We start from the raw sequence: 17,458 nt of genomic DNA, 5'->3' as shown, positions 1-17,458 counted from the left end.
GTGATAATGTCTGAAACCTCAATAATGTCAGAAAATCCAAAAGACCAATCTTAAGAAAAAATCCACATCCCTAATAGCTGTTAGCTTGGTTTAAGGGGGTTGTGTGCAGAATTATCAGGATGCTCTGGGTTGACATAGGTTATATAAAACCCTGGGAAACACTACTGAGCCAAAGGGACTGCAAATCTTTTGAAGAAAAGTGTATACATGGAGTAGTACAATCTTAAGTATATGTTTCAATATATAGTTAGGGTCTGATTTCTGTGCTTCTCAAGAGCTCCTGGCAACAGAAAATTTGGCAATGTTTCCTGAGTGGACGCCATACAAATTTAGTAAAATGCTATTATAAAAATCCAAATTTGGAGCTAGATTTGATTAATAGTATTCATAACTGACAGCTAAAATACTATGTACCTTCTCTTCATTGATAAATTAGCCATTTAAGGGCATTCCAATGCCAGAAATTGTTTGTTTGCCAGAAGGGTGCTAATAAGGACACTTAGAAGAAAATTACTTGAACATCTGAAATTCTGATCTACAATTCTTACTTTTTGATAGGATAGTTTATTGTGTAATAACTGAGATATCACTTTCAGTATTTTAGGACAAACTCAGTTCAAGCAGAGGATATTTTGTTCTCTTGCTAATTACAGACTTGCTTTTTATCATCTTTAAAAAGTTACTACAAGTTTCTTAGCTGTATTATATAGTCCAAACCTTAAGCTGAATGCGCAAAATATCTATACCAATGAAATAAGGAAACTTTTATTTGCACGAGAATTTGAAAATTTGCTCTATGTGCAAAAAATAAATAAGGGAAAGAAGAGAAAACATTGTTTAAGAAACAATAATCCAGACAAACTCCACATTTAAGAATTTTGGGGTCTTCGTTTTTACAACTTTAAAAAAAAAGCAAACAAAAAAACCCCAAAAAACAACCAAAACCATGTTTTTCTCAAATTCATTGAAACAACAACCTTCAACTTTTAGAAATAAGACAAATACTTTTAACAAGTAATTTAACAGATATTTCTTTCGATTTTGCAAACATTCTTAACATACTCCTCATGTTCCTGACCCAGTGTCCTTTTGTTTCAAGGCCGTAAAAATGAGAAAAGACAGACAGTACTTCCCAGACAATTGTAGGTATTGGCAGCAACCTCACCATCTCCTTCAACAAGGTTTAAGAGTGAACACCACTCTATCTGTATTAGGCTACAGTAGCAATTTATCCTTTGATAATTTGATTTAGAAAAAAGAACAAAGCCAATGCTACTTTAAAAAGGAGAAGTTAACACTTAAAAAAAACCAAAACAACAAAACCAAAAATTACAAACAGAACCAAGTAGTATGATTGCAAGCATTTCCAATTAAATTAATACTTCAACAAAAAACACAGTAAAGAGATCCAGCAGGAAGAAGTAGGGACAGTTTTCATAGTACTGCCATTTTCACATGGCATACATATGTTCCAGTCTGCTGAAATAACCTACATTTACTTTTTTATTTTTATTTTTGTGTCAATCAGTCACACATACATACAAGCAAATTGGAACAAATCTCACAGTCCTTATTTTGTCTCTAACAAAATTCCCTTTGATGAAGGACTTCAGGAATTGGTTCAAATTCATTTGTATTTGTAATGCATTTTTTTCTCATGTAAAAACAAATAGCTTTGGTAACCCTTGGCTTTCCTATACAACCTCTGTTCACCATAGTTCCTTTGGTTGTATAATATAGGTCCTCTATAGGGGTACCTCTCTGGCTTTCTGTCCTGTGTGATGCTGCATTTTATTTTATTGATTAATACAATGAGTTGCCTTAAGGAGACATGGCAATGAACACATAGGGAAGAGTGGCATACATGAGGTTAATTGAATTGACATTGTAATAACCCTGATCCTAATGAACTAGTTTGGTGTCAGAAGGTCTGCTGTTATACAGAAATTCAGCTCTCACTAATGTATCACTACAATTAAGTGTTTTCAGAGCTTTAGAATGTCAGGTCTCTGCAAATTCCTTCCAGCACACTGAGCAAGAGTAAAAAACAAGCACATGAAACAATCCTTCATTAATCCCACATGAGTAGGGAATTTGCATTGATTCTCAGAGTGCTAAACATTGAGCTGTGTTAGGTCCGACAGTTAGAGCTAGATGGGTTTTGTGAGACTTAACCTTATACTAAAAGGGACTACTTGTTATAGATAGTAAGACTGAAGAATGTTAAAAGTGTAATACCTACCATGATAATGAGATCTAGAAGATTCCCAGGATCACCTCTGGGTTAAATAATGCATAACAATGATATTTCTTCTAATTTGGAAGCTCTGAGCAGGAGCTGCTCTTTGCAGTCTTCAAAAAGCTTTTCCCAAATTTTTCACATTTTTGCCTAATTAGTTAATTCCAGTTCCATAAGTTGCAGTTTGCACTTAATATCACATTGTCCTTATGAATTCAGTTAAAGATGATTCTGTGTATTAACCCTTACAACAAAAAGTTCAGTGAGAAACGTAGGAGGTGCAAGTTTTATGTAAACAAGGTAAGTTTGGAAATTAATACAAGAAGTCCAGAAGAGACTCCTTCATTATTAAAAATTAATTCAAAGTAGGAGACATCCTGCATTGGATCTCTAGGATCAGTCTTTTCTTAAGGGTGTGTGATTATCCAGCTCCAGAACTCATTGCTACTGTAAGTATCGATAGACCTTGAAGCAGTGATTTCCAGAGTCTGCAACTACAACGTGGCCATCTGAAGTAAGGGCCAGGCCTTGGGGACCATAAAGTGGGTCAGCAGAGGTGTTAATGTAGGATAAAAATGATCCACTTCCATCAAAAACCTTTGAGGGTGAGAAAACACAGAATAAATGTTAGGAGTAAAAAAAGAAAAATAGAGAACACAAGGCTGCTCCCAATTATACTGTTATACTTCTCATTTCTGAAACGGTTGACATACATTAGAATAAACAAGGGCAGAACTTGATCTGTTATTCTTATAATACACAAGTTCTTATACAAATTTATTTTCTTCTTAAAAAGAACCAATTAAATCTGCCAGTATCTTTGGCAAGAATTAAACATGCAATGAAATAATAAAAAAGAACACCTCAGCTGTTCCTTGTTCTAAAAATAGCCAACTACAATAAATCAAATTCAATTAGGAACTCAACCAACACCTTGTTTTCCTAACAAATATTGTTGTGACCAGCATGACTCTTAGGTACCCACACAGAGAAAACCAGGAATTCATTTACGCTGTTGATAGAGCTTCCTGAGATCAACTCTTGATCAGCTCCCTCATTTTTGTATTCAGTGCAAATAATACATACACTTAGGTATTTATTAGGCATTCTTTGGAACATAAGGTGACTTTGTGATTAGCACTTGGAAGATAAAAGGAGTGCATCTCTCATAACATAAAACCAGAGTATTTTCTCAACAACTAGAAAAGATTATAAAAATCTGCTCCATTTGCCTCAGGGTCTATACAGATCATTGGCTTTTTCACATTTTCCTCCATGTCTCTAGTCTTATGTTATGGTGATTATAAATTACTGTCACTTCAACAATGCTTGTAGGTCTCCAAAGTCATCAAATAACTTTTGGGAAACTACTTGGAGACACGAGTCTTGGTCACGGTAACCATCAGACTTCCCAGCAGTCACACTGGAAAGCCCAGAGTCTAGAATGTCCATCACCACTTCTAAAAGTAAACAGACCAGCAATGAAGCATTCTAAAATGTTATGATAGAAACCACATCACTTCTGATGCTACTATCCTGCTTCTGAAGTCTGAAGACTTCAGTGGCCAGAGTTACCAAGCACCTTTGAAATACACAAATCTCTACCTGTATTCGGCTGTTTCCCCAATCTGCTACGATAATATTTCCATTTGAATCTACAGCTACTCCAGTAGGTGCATTAAATTGTCCGTTTCCTTCTCCATTTGATCCAAACTTCAGTAAGAATTCTCCCTCCTGGTTAAATACCTGTGTGGGTTAAAACAAAAGCCTGAATATGGCATCGTATAAATATTAGTCATCTACAACTACCAGTTCACCTGTTAACAAAACTGGGAATTTAAGAGTTCCCAGGAACACACACCCCCCTACATACACGCCCACAGAGACAGAAGATGGGAGAAAAGGTGCCATCTCTCCTTCCAGTCCCATTATACCATACAGTATTTCCCTTCTCACTAAAGATCTGATTCAGCTCAGACACAGAGGTAGAGGGCCCCAGGAACCCCTCTGCAACCTGTGCATCTAGAATTCAGAAAAGCCAAGTGCAGATGCAGCACTGGGAGTCAGTCCTACAGAAAGACGACTGCTCTCTGACTTCCATAATCTAACACATATTGAGAATCATGGCTTGCTGCTCTCCATAATGACAGCTCAGCATCTGAATACTCTATGATGGTCACAGGTTTAGACAGCAGAAATGTGGAACTGATCAACGACTATTCTGTCAGTGACCTGGATTCACCAATGGGAACAAGTGAGATACGAGATCTGTCATTTACATAGTACCATAGCCATCTCTTTTAATTTGGTCCATCTTGGACCCAGGTCCAGCTGTGCCACAAAGTCCAAGAGTGATCTCAGAGACTGGTTGTGGGTTGCACAAGAAAATGCAAAGACCTGACAAGTGACAAGTGCACACTGAAGTGCTAAGAAGGTGAAAGATGTGAGGAAGTCATCTTATTCTTGAACACCCATAATGAACAGAGAAAAAGCACTTGGGGGAGGAAATTAATGAAGTACCAGGTCGGGGGCCTCAGATGACTATAGGAAGTATAAAGTAAAAGCCAACAAATAAAAAAACAGGCAAAGATGTGTTCCTCTCCCTGGGTTAAAACAGGGAGGGTGACTGACCAAATGAGAGAGAAGCTTACACTGAGTTGGATTTTCCATAGAAGATGGAAGAAGATGCCCGAAGGAAGGAACACACTTGAAGGTTAATGGGGAAGGGAGGATGTAACTGATTGAGGATGTTTAATTCAAGGCACTGGTGGCAGGAAAAGGCTTTGGGACCCATAAGGGTGAAATTTATTCATTTATAGATTTATTTATTATTGAAAAAGATAGGTATTCTCTGCTGTTTTGCCCATTATTTAACAAAATATAATAGCATCACCCAGATTGTAAATGACTCTCCAGGGTATCAGCAATTATCTGTACTGATTTAGAGCCCACTACAAAAATCAGAATCTTTTCCAGTAGTACTAAATTGTAACAACATTCTAATGCCATTGAGTCACACCAGAGACAGACGGGAACACTCTGTTCTGATTAGGAAGGCAATAATTATACATTTGTTAAACACCACACTTCTTGACTCTCTTTACTTGCTTTTATTTTCATTTTAGATTGCCCTTGTTGTTAACTCTCTGAAGTCATTCTTGTTACCATGGCAAGCCCTGCTGGTATAGGGGTGATTTATGGAGTCAGAGGCTTCCTGCTGCTAAACCATGGAGGCAATCAACTGTAGGGCTCCTGCAGCAGTGTTGGTTTCTTTGTTGTAATCCAAACCATGAGTAGCTATTTCCTTTCTAATTCCAAAAGGATACAAGAGCAAGGTTCCCATTCAAAAGGTAGATGATTCAGCACTGCTCAGAACCTAAGGGTGTCTGTGCTCAGTGATTTCCTATTCCAGGTGCATATGTAAGATTTATCATTTCAGTAATGAGCACAGAAGAACTGGACTGAGAGCCTCATCTTTGTGTTCCATCAGAGCAGGCAGCCATTAGGTGAAACCCCAGGGATTTCACTGGTGCCTGTTGGGACTGGCACACATGGCCTGAGAACCTGGGTAGGAACCTGGATAGGACAGTGTTCTGCTGCCTGTGTCCTCCTTCTGCTGCTGTGTGTCTTGAGGGAGAGAAAAAGAATGTGGGAAGTGACTGAAAAGGAATTTCATGGCCTGAGAACAAACACGCAGAGGTGACTAATTTCTGAAATGGCCTGTAGCTCCTTCATACACATCTTCCATCACATGACATCTCAATATGTATTCTTGTTTTGGCTTATTACATACCACCCTATCTTTCCATGACCATTTAACAGGCCATGAATCAGGGCTTCCCAAGGATGGAAGGATTAATGGCCAGTTCTGACCAGGGCAGGAGGCACTGGATGAAAACCAATGGTGTGTGTTTCAGAGTTGTTAAGAGTACCATATTGTAAAAGGATCCAGTAATCTTAAAGCTTACAGGCATGGAATTAAAGATTGTCAGGTATCTTGACTTTGTTAGAATTATATTCAACTAGAACTGTAGGAAACTTTTAATGAGAAATTCAAAAGCAATTACCAGTTTTACCTAAAATAAGAAAGAATATAGGGTAAATAACAGGTTTGGCAGAGAGCTAACAACAATAATGAATGTGATATAATTTAACTCAGGTAAAACTTGCATTTAAGCAACAGGATTACAGCGGCATCAAAGGCAAAGGAGCATATCCCTATTAAGCAATGATCTGCAAGCAAAGGTCTCTGAATAGGCAGTCCTTATATCAGACCTCATACATATAGAGTGTGAATTCTTTGTTTTTAACAATACTTTGTTTTCCCCAAGACAGTACCATGATAAAATAAAAAGCTTTCCATATTGTGATTAATTGACAGTACCTTGACAGAATGGTTATGAAAATCTGTAATGATAATTTCATTGTTGCTGTTTACAGCTGCAAAATGAGGACCTGCAATGCAGAGGAAGACAAAACATTTAATAAAATTAATACTACTATTACTAAAAAAAAAAAAAGTTTGCGTCAATTAAAAAAAAAGCCTGCCAGAATATTATATATAACTTCTGAGCAAAAACAGTCAACTTGGGAATATAAATTTCAAAGTAAGAGTAATTTCATTTCATGTTTTAGAAAGATCATCATGCTTTTTTATAAACACAAATAATTTCTTTTCCAGCCAGTTGTCAGCTATTGTTATCAACAAGCATTGTTAATTTCTTCCTCTCTCATATACAAATGACTATTTAGATATTTATGTACTTATTAACAAGACAAAACATGTACTGCTTAGGCACAAATTTGTGTATACACTGAAAATAGTTCTCAAAAATGTTCATGGAAAGACTTAATTGAAATCTTCTGTGTTTCTCACTGCTTAAAAGCCTTTAAGCAAAAAAGTTTTAGGACAAACATAAGAGTTACTTAGAACACTGTCAGAGAGAAAAGTGTATTTCTTTGCTTTAAATTGTATATTGAACTATGTGTGCAAACTTGAATAAAAAACAAATGCTAGCTTGCAAACAAAGAAGTACCTGAATTAAAATACTTGGTGCTATGTTGAGTTATTAAACAGATCAGAACTCAGTTTCAATTTTCGTAGTACATCAGTGTAAGCTGTAAAAAGGGTGAAAACCTTCACAGTGAAAACATTCAAGTAGTGACAATTCACCTGATCTATATAGCTTACCACCAAGGAGAGGTAATACTTTCTCAAATGCACTGTTACAGAGTATTTGCACACTTGTTTTCAGGAGGTATTCTTACAAATTTCAAAATTACAGAAATTGGACATACCCAGAAAATTTTGGTGACACGCAGCTGTGTTAGACCCAAAGCTCTCATAAGCTATATATATGGCACTTGTGCCATAAGACATTGCAAGACATCTCAAGTAAGATAATAGCAGTTATACCATTGATGCTATTTCTCTTATGCTGTGAACCAGTCAGAACATTAGACCAATCAATAACTACTTACTCAGAGTGACCCAACACCTGCAAAATGACCTGCATATGTAATTTGGCATCTTAATTTCAAATTTTGAAAGAGCAGTTATTCACTCTAAACATATGTTTATTTTTTAAACTTGATTGCATGTTTTAACTGCAAGCAGTCAGATGAATGTAAATGGCAATTTCCTCAAATTGGCATTTTTCTTTTGCATAACTGTCTCTTCCTGATCTCTATCTTAACACTATCCCATTGCACTCATTTTCTAATGGGAAGATACCACTTAGGGCATTGGTTAATGTGTATCTGATCTGGGAAAAAAAAGCATGGTGTTTTAGTTGATTGTCATGAACAGCTGAGTGTGGGCATTTCCAAGCATTTATAAAATGCTAATTAAGATCAGTCTTTCTCAGGTCACTGATCTGAAATGCTTCCAGGCAGAGAGGTAGATGAAACAATCTTGTTACAGCTACACTTGCAGAACAGATGTTGCAGTCTTCCTGACCAATTAAACAAATGGTAAAGTGAATAGGAACTCTATGCTTAGTAGAGCCTTTCCCCCACAGCAAAAAAAAAGTAGGATATAGCGTCTTCAACATGCTCAAACTTCATGCAGATGTGAGCAGAAGAGGCAAGAAAAGGGGATTTACATATTACCATCAAGTGTACCTGCAAACTGCTTGTCACCATTTCCTCGACTACCAAACCTGGTGACTATTTTCCCATTTGGCTGGAAGATGAAGACACAGCATGCTTTATTGTCCACTACAATGATGTGTCCATTGCGATCCACAGAAACACCTTTAGGGCCCATGAGCTTTCCAGATCCAATCTTGGCCTAAAAGAGAAAACACAAAACAGAAAAATATGTTGATATTATAGAAATAAGTTAGTATAGTTCAAAGACTGTATTATAAAACACAGCAGGTTGCAGAGACATTTTTGTCATCAAAAGTTTCCCAGGGGGAAGTGATTGTTTTTATCAGCTCTTACTGTATGTATGTACTGTGTATGACTCCACTAGTCACACACCTCCAACCAGATTCTGCCCCATTGACTACAACTCTCTGACTCCTTCCTTTCAACCAGTTCCTGATCCACCTCACTACCTGATCACCAAACCCATACTTGATCAACTTATCTACGCACTTGATCAACTTATCTTTCTAAATCGAGGCAAAGCCTTCCAAGAACCCATGAGCTACCTGAGCATATACCCAAGAAGATTCTAGGATTGCCTCGCAACCTACTTGACATTTTTCACCATTCTGCTTTTTTTTCAGGCACAGATTTTAGAAAGTGGTTTAATCTACATTAAATTAGTTAAGCTTTGACCTCTCAGTTAAAGAATATTCTAAAAATACCACCTAATTGTTTGGGGGTTTTGTTGTTGAAATGCAGAAGCACCCTTTCTGGTTTTGGTTGGTTGTTGTTGTTGGTTTTTAAATTATGGACAGATTTGGAAGCAGCTATCCAGGTTGATTCCAAAAGTCTGGTCTCTTGCCAGCTTCTTTACTGTGTTGGACAGGCAGTCCACCAAACAAGCCATGTTGAAATTATGGATCCCAGAACTTACAGATCTGTAGTGATTTGTGAGACACATCATAGAAACTGAGGTCCGTCTGCTTGTCGGAGAACATAATTTCCTGTTTCCACCAAAATTTACATGAAATAGATACTAAGATATTTGTCTTCTTTATGAAACAAGACCATTTTTCACGTCACTGCCTTTGCAGGGTGGGAGAGATCATCAACTAGAACAAGCAATGCTGACTTCTCTGCCCCTCTCTCCTGCAAGCTGTGAGGAACAGCTGCAGCTCTGTCGGTCTGCAACTCTTAAGGTGGGACAGAATACAAGGCATGGAAAAGATCCATTACCTGATTCATTTATCTCAATTTCCTAATATTTTCAAAGCAACCAACCATGTCAGCATCTGAAGGAGCTCAACAACCTTTAGTAAGCTCAGTACATTCTCATGGGTGGGATTGCAGGAAAAAAATAGGATCCATCCCAAAATAAAGCCATCTAGGCTCCCCAGGACTGTCTGGTACAGTCAGCAGCATTACTACACCACCTCTTTGAGTCTCAAAAAAAGAAAACACAAGGGAGTAAATTTTGCAGCTCCAAGACTGTGCTAAGCCAACATGCAATCATCACGTGTCTATTTTAAGTTCAGGTGCATATGCTGTTAGAAATTGCTAAATATTTAGGTAAAACCCACCTAAGTAAATCACACTAAAATATCCCCAGGGAAAACTGTTGAAAATGACTTTGTGTTCACCAGGGGAAAGATATAAGCAGATCTACAAAATGTATTCAGGCTTACGTAACAACAGAGCAGCAAAAACATAAATGAAATGCAAATCAGTTTATTTATCTCCTTTGGGGTGATTAAATCATGTTCCCTTCTTTCCTTTGGGATGGCTGTGTTCTTGTCTGATTGGCCATTGCACCACCTCCTTACCATCTTTCTAGGTTTCCTATGGAAAAATGACTCACCCGTAAGTACAGTGTATTCCTGCCCATGTAAATATATATGAAAAAAATCATTAATAAATCATGTACTACATTAATGGGTACTCAGTGCTGAGAAGAGCAATAAAAGTCACTATTCTTGGACCAGGATTTAAAATATAATTTGCAGGCAGAAATAAATTATGTCCAGTTAGAGTTTGCAGTGCTTTTTGCTAAAAAATTCTGTTTTCAGTTTAGATCAAAATATGCTGATGACACATTACTGGGTCTGGCTGAACATATGCTTTGTATATTTTTACTTTAGAAGGTTTCTTACAATTATAGGTTTGATTACATTATGAACAGAACATTATGAAACCCAGCCATTCCTGTTAAATGTATGAATTGAAGTATTTTCAAACTTTTCTGCCATTAGAAAAGAATAAAGTATAATGAATCATCTGAACCCTTAATACAAATAATGTGTTTAATTGAATTCAGTCTAGGACATTATGTCCCTTATTTTATAGGCTTTTATGAATTTAGACTGGTTTTCAAATATGTCTTTATAAAGTCAACCTACCCTGGTGGAAAATACTCTACTATGGGATATTACTAGAGGTAAAAAAACCCCTAGCCTATATAAAAATTTATAAAGACTTTTTGACTGTAGAAATAGGTGTGTTAAGGCTGTAAGTTTAACTCCATTGGTCTTGTTGCTGACTGAAAGGTGCATGATTGTCAGGAATGAATTTACAGCCTTTTGACATCCCATCTTTTCCTGTTTGAGAACTTCCCTAATACGGAGATATAGCTTTGTCACACATTGCAATGTTGAAAAACAAATTGATTTATCATTCATGTGACTGTCTTAATTCAACAGTTTCCACTTAATCACACTCCACAGAACTATTACTATCTGAACATGCAAGCAGCTTCAAGCAGCTCCCTTCTTAATTCTTCTGACGAGGCAAGAAAGAACAAAAATCTGTTGTATAACATATCATCTTTTCCCACTCATCTAAACTTGATCTTAACTAGACTTGAAGCCCTGTTAGGCTGATAACAAGCTCTCTTAGATACAACCCTTCCTCCTCAGAGGACCAAGAATTATTCCTTTGGCTCTGTTCTCTGGTTCCTTCACCACCACTGGCACAGAAGCTGATACTGTTGCTTCACCATGTGTTCTCTAATGAGCCTAGCAATGTCTTCTAAAACAGTTTTCTTAAGCAATTTCAGAGTGATTTTCAGAGTAAGCCAGCACCATTATGTGCCTTTTATAGATGAGGAAAATAAAGCACTGGGAAGTGAAATGGAAGATCACTGGTCACCTGTGAGACCCATGGGATAGCCAGAAACAGAAGCCCCAGTTCCTAAGGCTTCATCATTCACGGGGTAATGCAGCTTTTAATTTTAATTTTAATAGACTTGTGTTTTGGTCTAACCTTAGATTAGGGTTTGTCCACCTCTGCATAATACACGTTTTACACCCTTGAGAAAATAGAGCTGTTTGTGTTGCTACCAGCAACTGAGGAAGGTGACACTTTTCAGCCTGGCAGTGGAGGTTGCTGGGGTGAGTCAGCCCAGTGCTGTAATCAGGGAGATGCCTGGGCCTGGATCCAGGGAAAATTTGCCTTCTGGCTCACACAACTATTAAAATGCTACTAAGGGAGAGTAAGTTTAAGTAAATACAGAAGGGGACAAAACCAAAAATAGTTAGATTAAGTTCAGAACAGTTTCTGATAATGCAGAGTTAATGACTAGTAGACCACTTGCACCAGAGATCATATACAATGACACAGTCCTTTGAAGGGAAACACCATTATCCCTTAATCTTCCTCTCTGTGTATCTAAGCACATGTTGCCCAATTTAATCTGACAAAAGCCCTGAAAGAATTACCATTGCCAACACAAGAAATTAGAGATTCCTTTAGGCTAGATCTGGTACACCCATGTCCTGTTATTCAACTATATGATTACACCTGCCCTCCATATAGAAAATGCTTCTACAAATATTTGTATATTTTTCTCTCATAAATATAGCCTGTTGCATTCAATCTAAAAATAGTACTATCATTGATGTTGCATCTCTCATCTAATCAGTCTAGTCCCAAGAACTATAAAGTCTGATGCATTAACTTGTATTAACCACACAATCATTGTCAACTTTACGCAGCACTTGCAATCCAAGAAACACACTGACTAAAATCAAACCTAGACTCCACATGAGAGGAACTATCTTAAGAATTCTCTTTTTCAATACCTGTCTCCCTCTGTATAACCTGTCTCTTGTTGTGTATAGCACATAGGTCCTGGTTCCTCCAGAGCCACAGCATTTTCCTCCTGAACTGGCACCATCTGAAATGCTGGATTTACAGCATTTCTTGAGAAGGAAGGAAAACAAGCCCTCTGTGTCCAGATTGAGCCAGTTCACATTGAAGATGTTAATAATTATTTAAAATACACCTAGGTTACTCAGAGTATCTGGATTCCTAACTAAATGACATCTTTCTTTGGTTTGGTTTTGGTGCCTTCATTTCATTCAAGGACTTCAGCCAAAACCAATGTTTTCCTACTACTCAACAAGGAAAATCTCATAGTGTCTGCAAATGCAACTAGTCTTTATTTTTTTAACACTCACATTGCATATTATTATTATTATTATTATTTTATTTTAGCTTCAAGTCTACACAGGATCTGAATACTTTTAAAAGCATGCACATCTGTTTCTCAGCTGGGGGTTATTGAGGACTATGCAAGTACAATTGCCTGTTTGCTATAGCATTTGTCACTTTGCAAAGACTACTCAAAGGAAGGACATTTCTTGGTAGATGTGAGCAGCTCGGGATCTGAGCTTTTTTGGTCATTAGGTTACCAGAAAATTAGCCAAACAGGCAATTTCTCTCCAATGCAGGATTTTAAAGCTAAGTAAAAATGGTAGAGATTTCCCTGCAGGTTCTTTATCTCACTGAGCAGCGTGTACTGCTAAGCTCTGCTATAGGTAGCTATTTCTAGCATGCATCGCCAGATTTGGTGCATTCAGAGGCAGCACCAAATTAAGGCAACCTTTAATTCTCTCTGGAATTGCACCTGAACCCAAGCAAAACAAATATTGCAGGTTGGCAAGCATCAGTGTAGTGTAGTAGCTGCCTTCTTATTTTAGTCCTATAAAGAGTTGCTATGAAAATAAGAGGTGTGCTTTTCACAGAACAACTGATTTCTGAGACCTATGATTTTATTACCAGTGCACATCACCCCACTTAAAACATACCTTTTTATGCTATAGCATGGGAATAAAATCCTGGGTTTCCCTTCCTTGCATTTATTACCAACAGGATCATACATTAATTATACACTTGATTTGCTGATACATATGGAATAAAAACAGAGGAAGCCATCACCAGTCTGCTACCTTATTTTTCTCCTCCATGTGTCACTGAAGAGCCTTATGTCCTCCTGATAACTTTTTATGCCTGCTTGTGTGTATATGCATGTATGCACACACCTTTTTGTATAATCAGAATGCTAATGACAGGCAGGCTTTTGAGCTAGTCCAACTAGACTCAATTACCTTAGCTATCCTTAACTGTAAGTTACAGAATGACATTCAAGCACCTAGTACATAGAACTGTAAAACAAAACATATAGTCTCTATTTGGTATAACATTAGCATCACAGCTGTGACCTCTCTCATTAATTATGCGACATGGCTGTGTTGTAGGTTTTCACATCACAACAATGGAATTTGGACTGTTACAAACAAACTGTGTTGTTTCTTGAAAAATAAAACCAACACAACAAAACAAACAAACCCCATTACTTCACATTCCTTTGTAAGATGGAGAAAGCCCAGGAGAGTTCACAGGGTAACTCATACCTTAAATTTTCCATCTGATGAGAATATGCTAACCCATTTGTTATCATAATCTGCAATAATGATGTCACCACTGGGATGCACAGCCACTCCTGTTGGCCGCTGCAGCTGGCCGGGAGACCTTCCTCGTATGCCAAAACGGCTTTTGAACTGACCATCATTGGAAAATATCTGTAACGGAAGAAATGCATTTTAAACTTAAGTCTGCACAGTAACACCATATATTTCACAGAGTTTAGATTTTAGCAACTCACTAATTAACACTATAGTCAGGAAGAGAATTAGGAACATGAAGCACTTTTACACAGTCCAGACATGAAAGCCTAATTCAAGAAGAGGCTTTGACCTAGACCCTAATTTCTAAATAAAAATGTTCTGCACACTTATTGCACTGTTTCTTCAGTTATCTCAAAGTACTTTACAAATATTAATTAAACTTTACCATGTCGCTCTGAGTTGGAAGGAAGGTGTATTATTACCATATTAGAAATGAGAAAACTGAAGTACTGAGTGACTCAACCACATTCAAACAATAATTCTGTAGAAAAGCTAGGAATAGGACCTAAAAAAAAATTCCTGAGCGATGCTTTAGCCATGTAAAATTCAGTCCACTGATAAGAGTCCCCAGTCCAGGGGGAAGTTCCTCTGAGCTGGCTGCAAACTAGGAAGTGTGAGGGTGCTGATGAATATTGGGCTCTGTCTCTTTGAAAAGGCCTAGAAGTGAATTCTTACTGCATGTGGGTTGCTGCTTCTCACATCCTGAAGGACAAGCCACACCCTGATGCCATGTTCATTGCTACCACATGGGCAGCCTAAAGAGTGATGACAAACTGTTAATGGTAAAAAAGATACATGGCAAGCAGAAGAAAAAACACAGCTTGATTTTCATACAGGTTAAAAAGCCAAGAAATCATGGGTGTCAGGGGTGCTATGACAGAAAAGATTTGATCATGATGTCAGACAGAAAAGTAAATTAAGTAGGCTAAAAGTAATTTGAAAATGACATCTACATGTTTATATTTGTACTTGCTTAAGAATTATATTTATGGCACTTTCCCCTAGATTTATATTTGGAAAAATTGAGTGATAAATCTACAAGGTAGCATTATATTTACAAAAAGGTATTTTTGCAGATTATTGGACCACTTGTTTTATGCATTGCCAAACATCATAGGGAAGGAAAATAAACTCTGATATACATACTAGATATAGTGTAGATCTGAAAAAGATAGCTGCAGGTCAAGAATAATAATGGATGATAAACAACTTGGACTTCCTCTCTATTTTCTATATCTTCTTGAATTGTACAAAACATGCCTTTCCTTTACTACAAAGAAGGCAGAGGTGCGGAGGCAGGGAGAGAAAGAAAAATTATCTAAGTGGCATATCCTCATACCTGCACACACTGGTTGTTACTGTCTGCTATTAATATTTTTCCATTTGTAGATGCTGCTACACCTTGAAGATTTGTAAATTCCCCTTTGTTTCTTCCTTTAGTGCCTAAAATTGAACACAAAGCATATAAGAAATCAAGTTAGACAGGACTAATCAGTCAGGACCTAAATGCCAACACATGCATTTTTTACATCCTTTATCTATTATCTACTCTTCTATTTTGAAGAATTCTTATCACTGCTACAACTTCAAAGAACCATCTCAGTAACAGATCCGCAATTCCAAGTACAAGAAGGAATTGTTCTTACTCTTTGCCACGTATGCCATCTATGCATCCATCAAGGTAATTACCTCTTTGGCCTTCACAAATCAAAGTTTCACAATTTGCCTCTTGCATGAGAGAACTAGTAAAATGCTTTTTTTGTAAGTCATGGACTTATTTAAAAGCGTGGATTTTTATCTGACTGACAAGGCAATGAAAGGGGTGGTATTGTGGGAACATACACACAGAGGCTAAGATAAGGACCTGGATAGATGACAAGGTTTTAGTACAATAAGCTAAATCTCCTCAGTGAAGTCACAAAGTTGAGATAAAATATATCAGGGACCACTTTGTATGGGACCATTTCAAGACAGGGAAGTTTCCTATTCACTCATACACAGTTTTCAGTCACAGGCTTTAAAAATTTCCTTAGAAGGAAAACTAAGATGAACAACTGGTTTTGGGATGTGGACCAGTGAACACCAACACCTGGAGACTGAATTCTTCTGTAAAGCCCTTATATAATTCTAATAAAGCAGTATACAAACACAGAGGTCCCATTTTTACCAAGGAAAAATGCTAAACTTTGTCATCTTCTTCCCAGTGGGTTAAGGACACAAGGAGCTGTAAAACGTCAAACTTTCACAGAAGTTCATTAAGTTTAGATGCCTCATGATTTAACTGTTTTTTCTGAGATGTTCTGAGGAGAGTCACACAGTAACTGATGTCTTTAAAAGGTCAGTCCTAAACTGGCTGATCCAAATTACACCTGGAGCACAGAAAGAGTATCCAGATTCCTCTGTTGTTTGTAAAGGGTGCTCAGGGGTCTTTAGACAAGACTGCATTTATAATCTTAGACCCCAAGTGTATTCGTAATGAATGAATGACTTTTGAAACAAAAAGCCTGTTCTTTCCGAGACTTGGATGCAGCACTATTTTTCCTGGTGAAGTATTTTTACAAGCATTCACTGGCTATGTATCAGACATTAATGGGTTTCAATTCATGGTTTTAACTGCAAAAGTTGTATTTTATTTTAGTCTGTCCAAAATATCCTGGAACTCAGTGATTAAAACTATTCTGACTGTGATGCCCAATATAAGACATGCATATTTGCTCTAAGTTGTATTTAGCTTTCACTAGGGCAGTGTACACTCTTAACACCCCTTCCTTCTGCTGCGAGTGATGGCTGTTGGTTGCCTTTTTCCTGTCACTGGCTCACAAGTGACACTTAATTCCTCTGCATTTCATGCTACGAGCATGTCCCTTTGTTTCAGTGCTTGTTTTCTTGAACTCCATATGCTGACATCTTCTGAACAAGGCAAATACTTCTTGATTTTTGTACTGCAAGGGGAAAGTACATTTCAGGCAATAGTGAGTTACACACCAATTACATTACCCACACTGGAGCCATTTCAGTGTCCTTTTTTAATGAGCAGTGCCTGAGGGATGCATGCAGTAATTTTTTTCCACCATATGCCAATGATAAATTTACTTTTTGCCTTTTAGCCAAAGACAATGGATGAAAAGGGAGAAACATTCCTTTTACTACTTAGAGCAAAGGAAAAACATTTGTTAGAAAAGAGGAGGCATAAGTTACAGCATCTGGAACCAACTAGCACAAACATATGTTCTTCACCCTTAGAAGAATGTTCTTGAAAGTCAAGAAATTCCATTTTTCAAAATAAGAGAGACCTATATAAAGAGTTACTCAGAACATTCTTTAGTGGGACACCTTGTAAACATACATCAAAGGAAAACCAGAAGAAATTATCCAGGAA

The 17,458-nt window shown here is 37.3% G+C and overlaps 1 protein-coding gene across 2 annotated transcripts in view; it reads right to left on the bottom strand.

Moving 5' to 3' along the window:
• Window positions 1-2,123: 2,123 nt before the first annotated feature.
• TRIM2 (tripartite motif containing 2) overlaps window positions 2,124-17,458 on the bottom strand; it is a 42,029-nt gene continuing 26,694 nt past the window's right edge. The window contains exons 7-12 of one of the 2 annotated variants that reach the window (XM_009995894.1): window positions 15,419-15,522; window positions 14,026-14,193; window positions 8,351-8,531; window positions 6,624-6,694; window positions 3,845-3,985; window positions 2,124-2,836 (exon numbers count right to left, since the gene is read on the bottom strand). In XM_009995894.1, coding sequence (XP_009994196.1) covers window positions 2,684-2,836; window positions 3,845-3,985; window positions 6,624-6,694; window positions 8,351-8,531; window positions 14,026-14,193; window positions 15,419-15,522 — 818 coding nt within the window. In that variant the 3' untranslated portion in view covers window positions 2,124-2,683. The remainder of the gene's footprint in view (window positions 2,837-3,844; window positions 3,986-6,623; window positions 6,695-8,350; window positions 8,532-14,025; window positions 14,194-15,418; window positions 15,523-17,458) is intronic. The other variant, XM_009995895.1, reaches the window with a different exon arrangement.

This window comes from Chaetura pelagica, unplaced genomic scaffold, assembly GCF_000747805.2.
Source record: "Chaetura pelagica isolate M959 unplaced genomic scaffold, ChaPel_1.0 scaffold142, whole genome shotgun sequence".
NCBI lineage: Eukaryota > Metazoa > Chordata > Aves > Apodiformes > Apodidae > Chaetura > Chaetura pelagica.
Note: the sequence above shows the minus strand (reverse complement) of the source record. Positions and strands in the feature narration are given on the sequence as shown.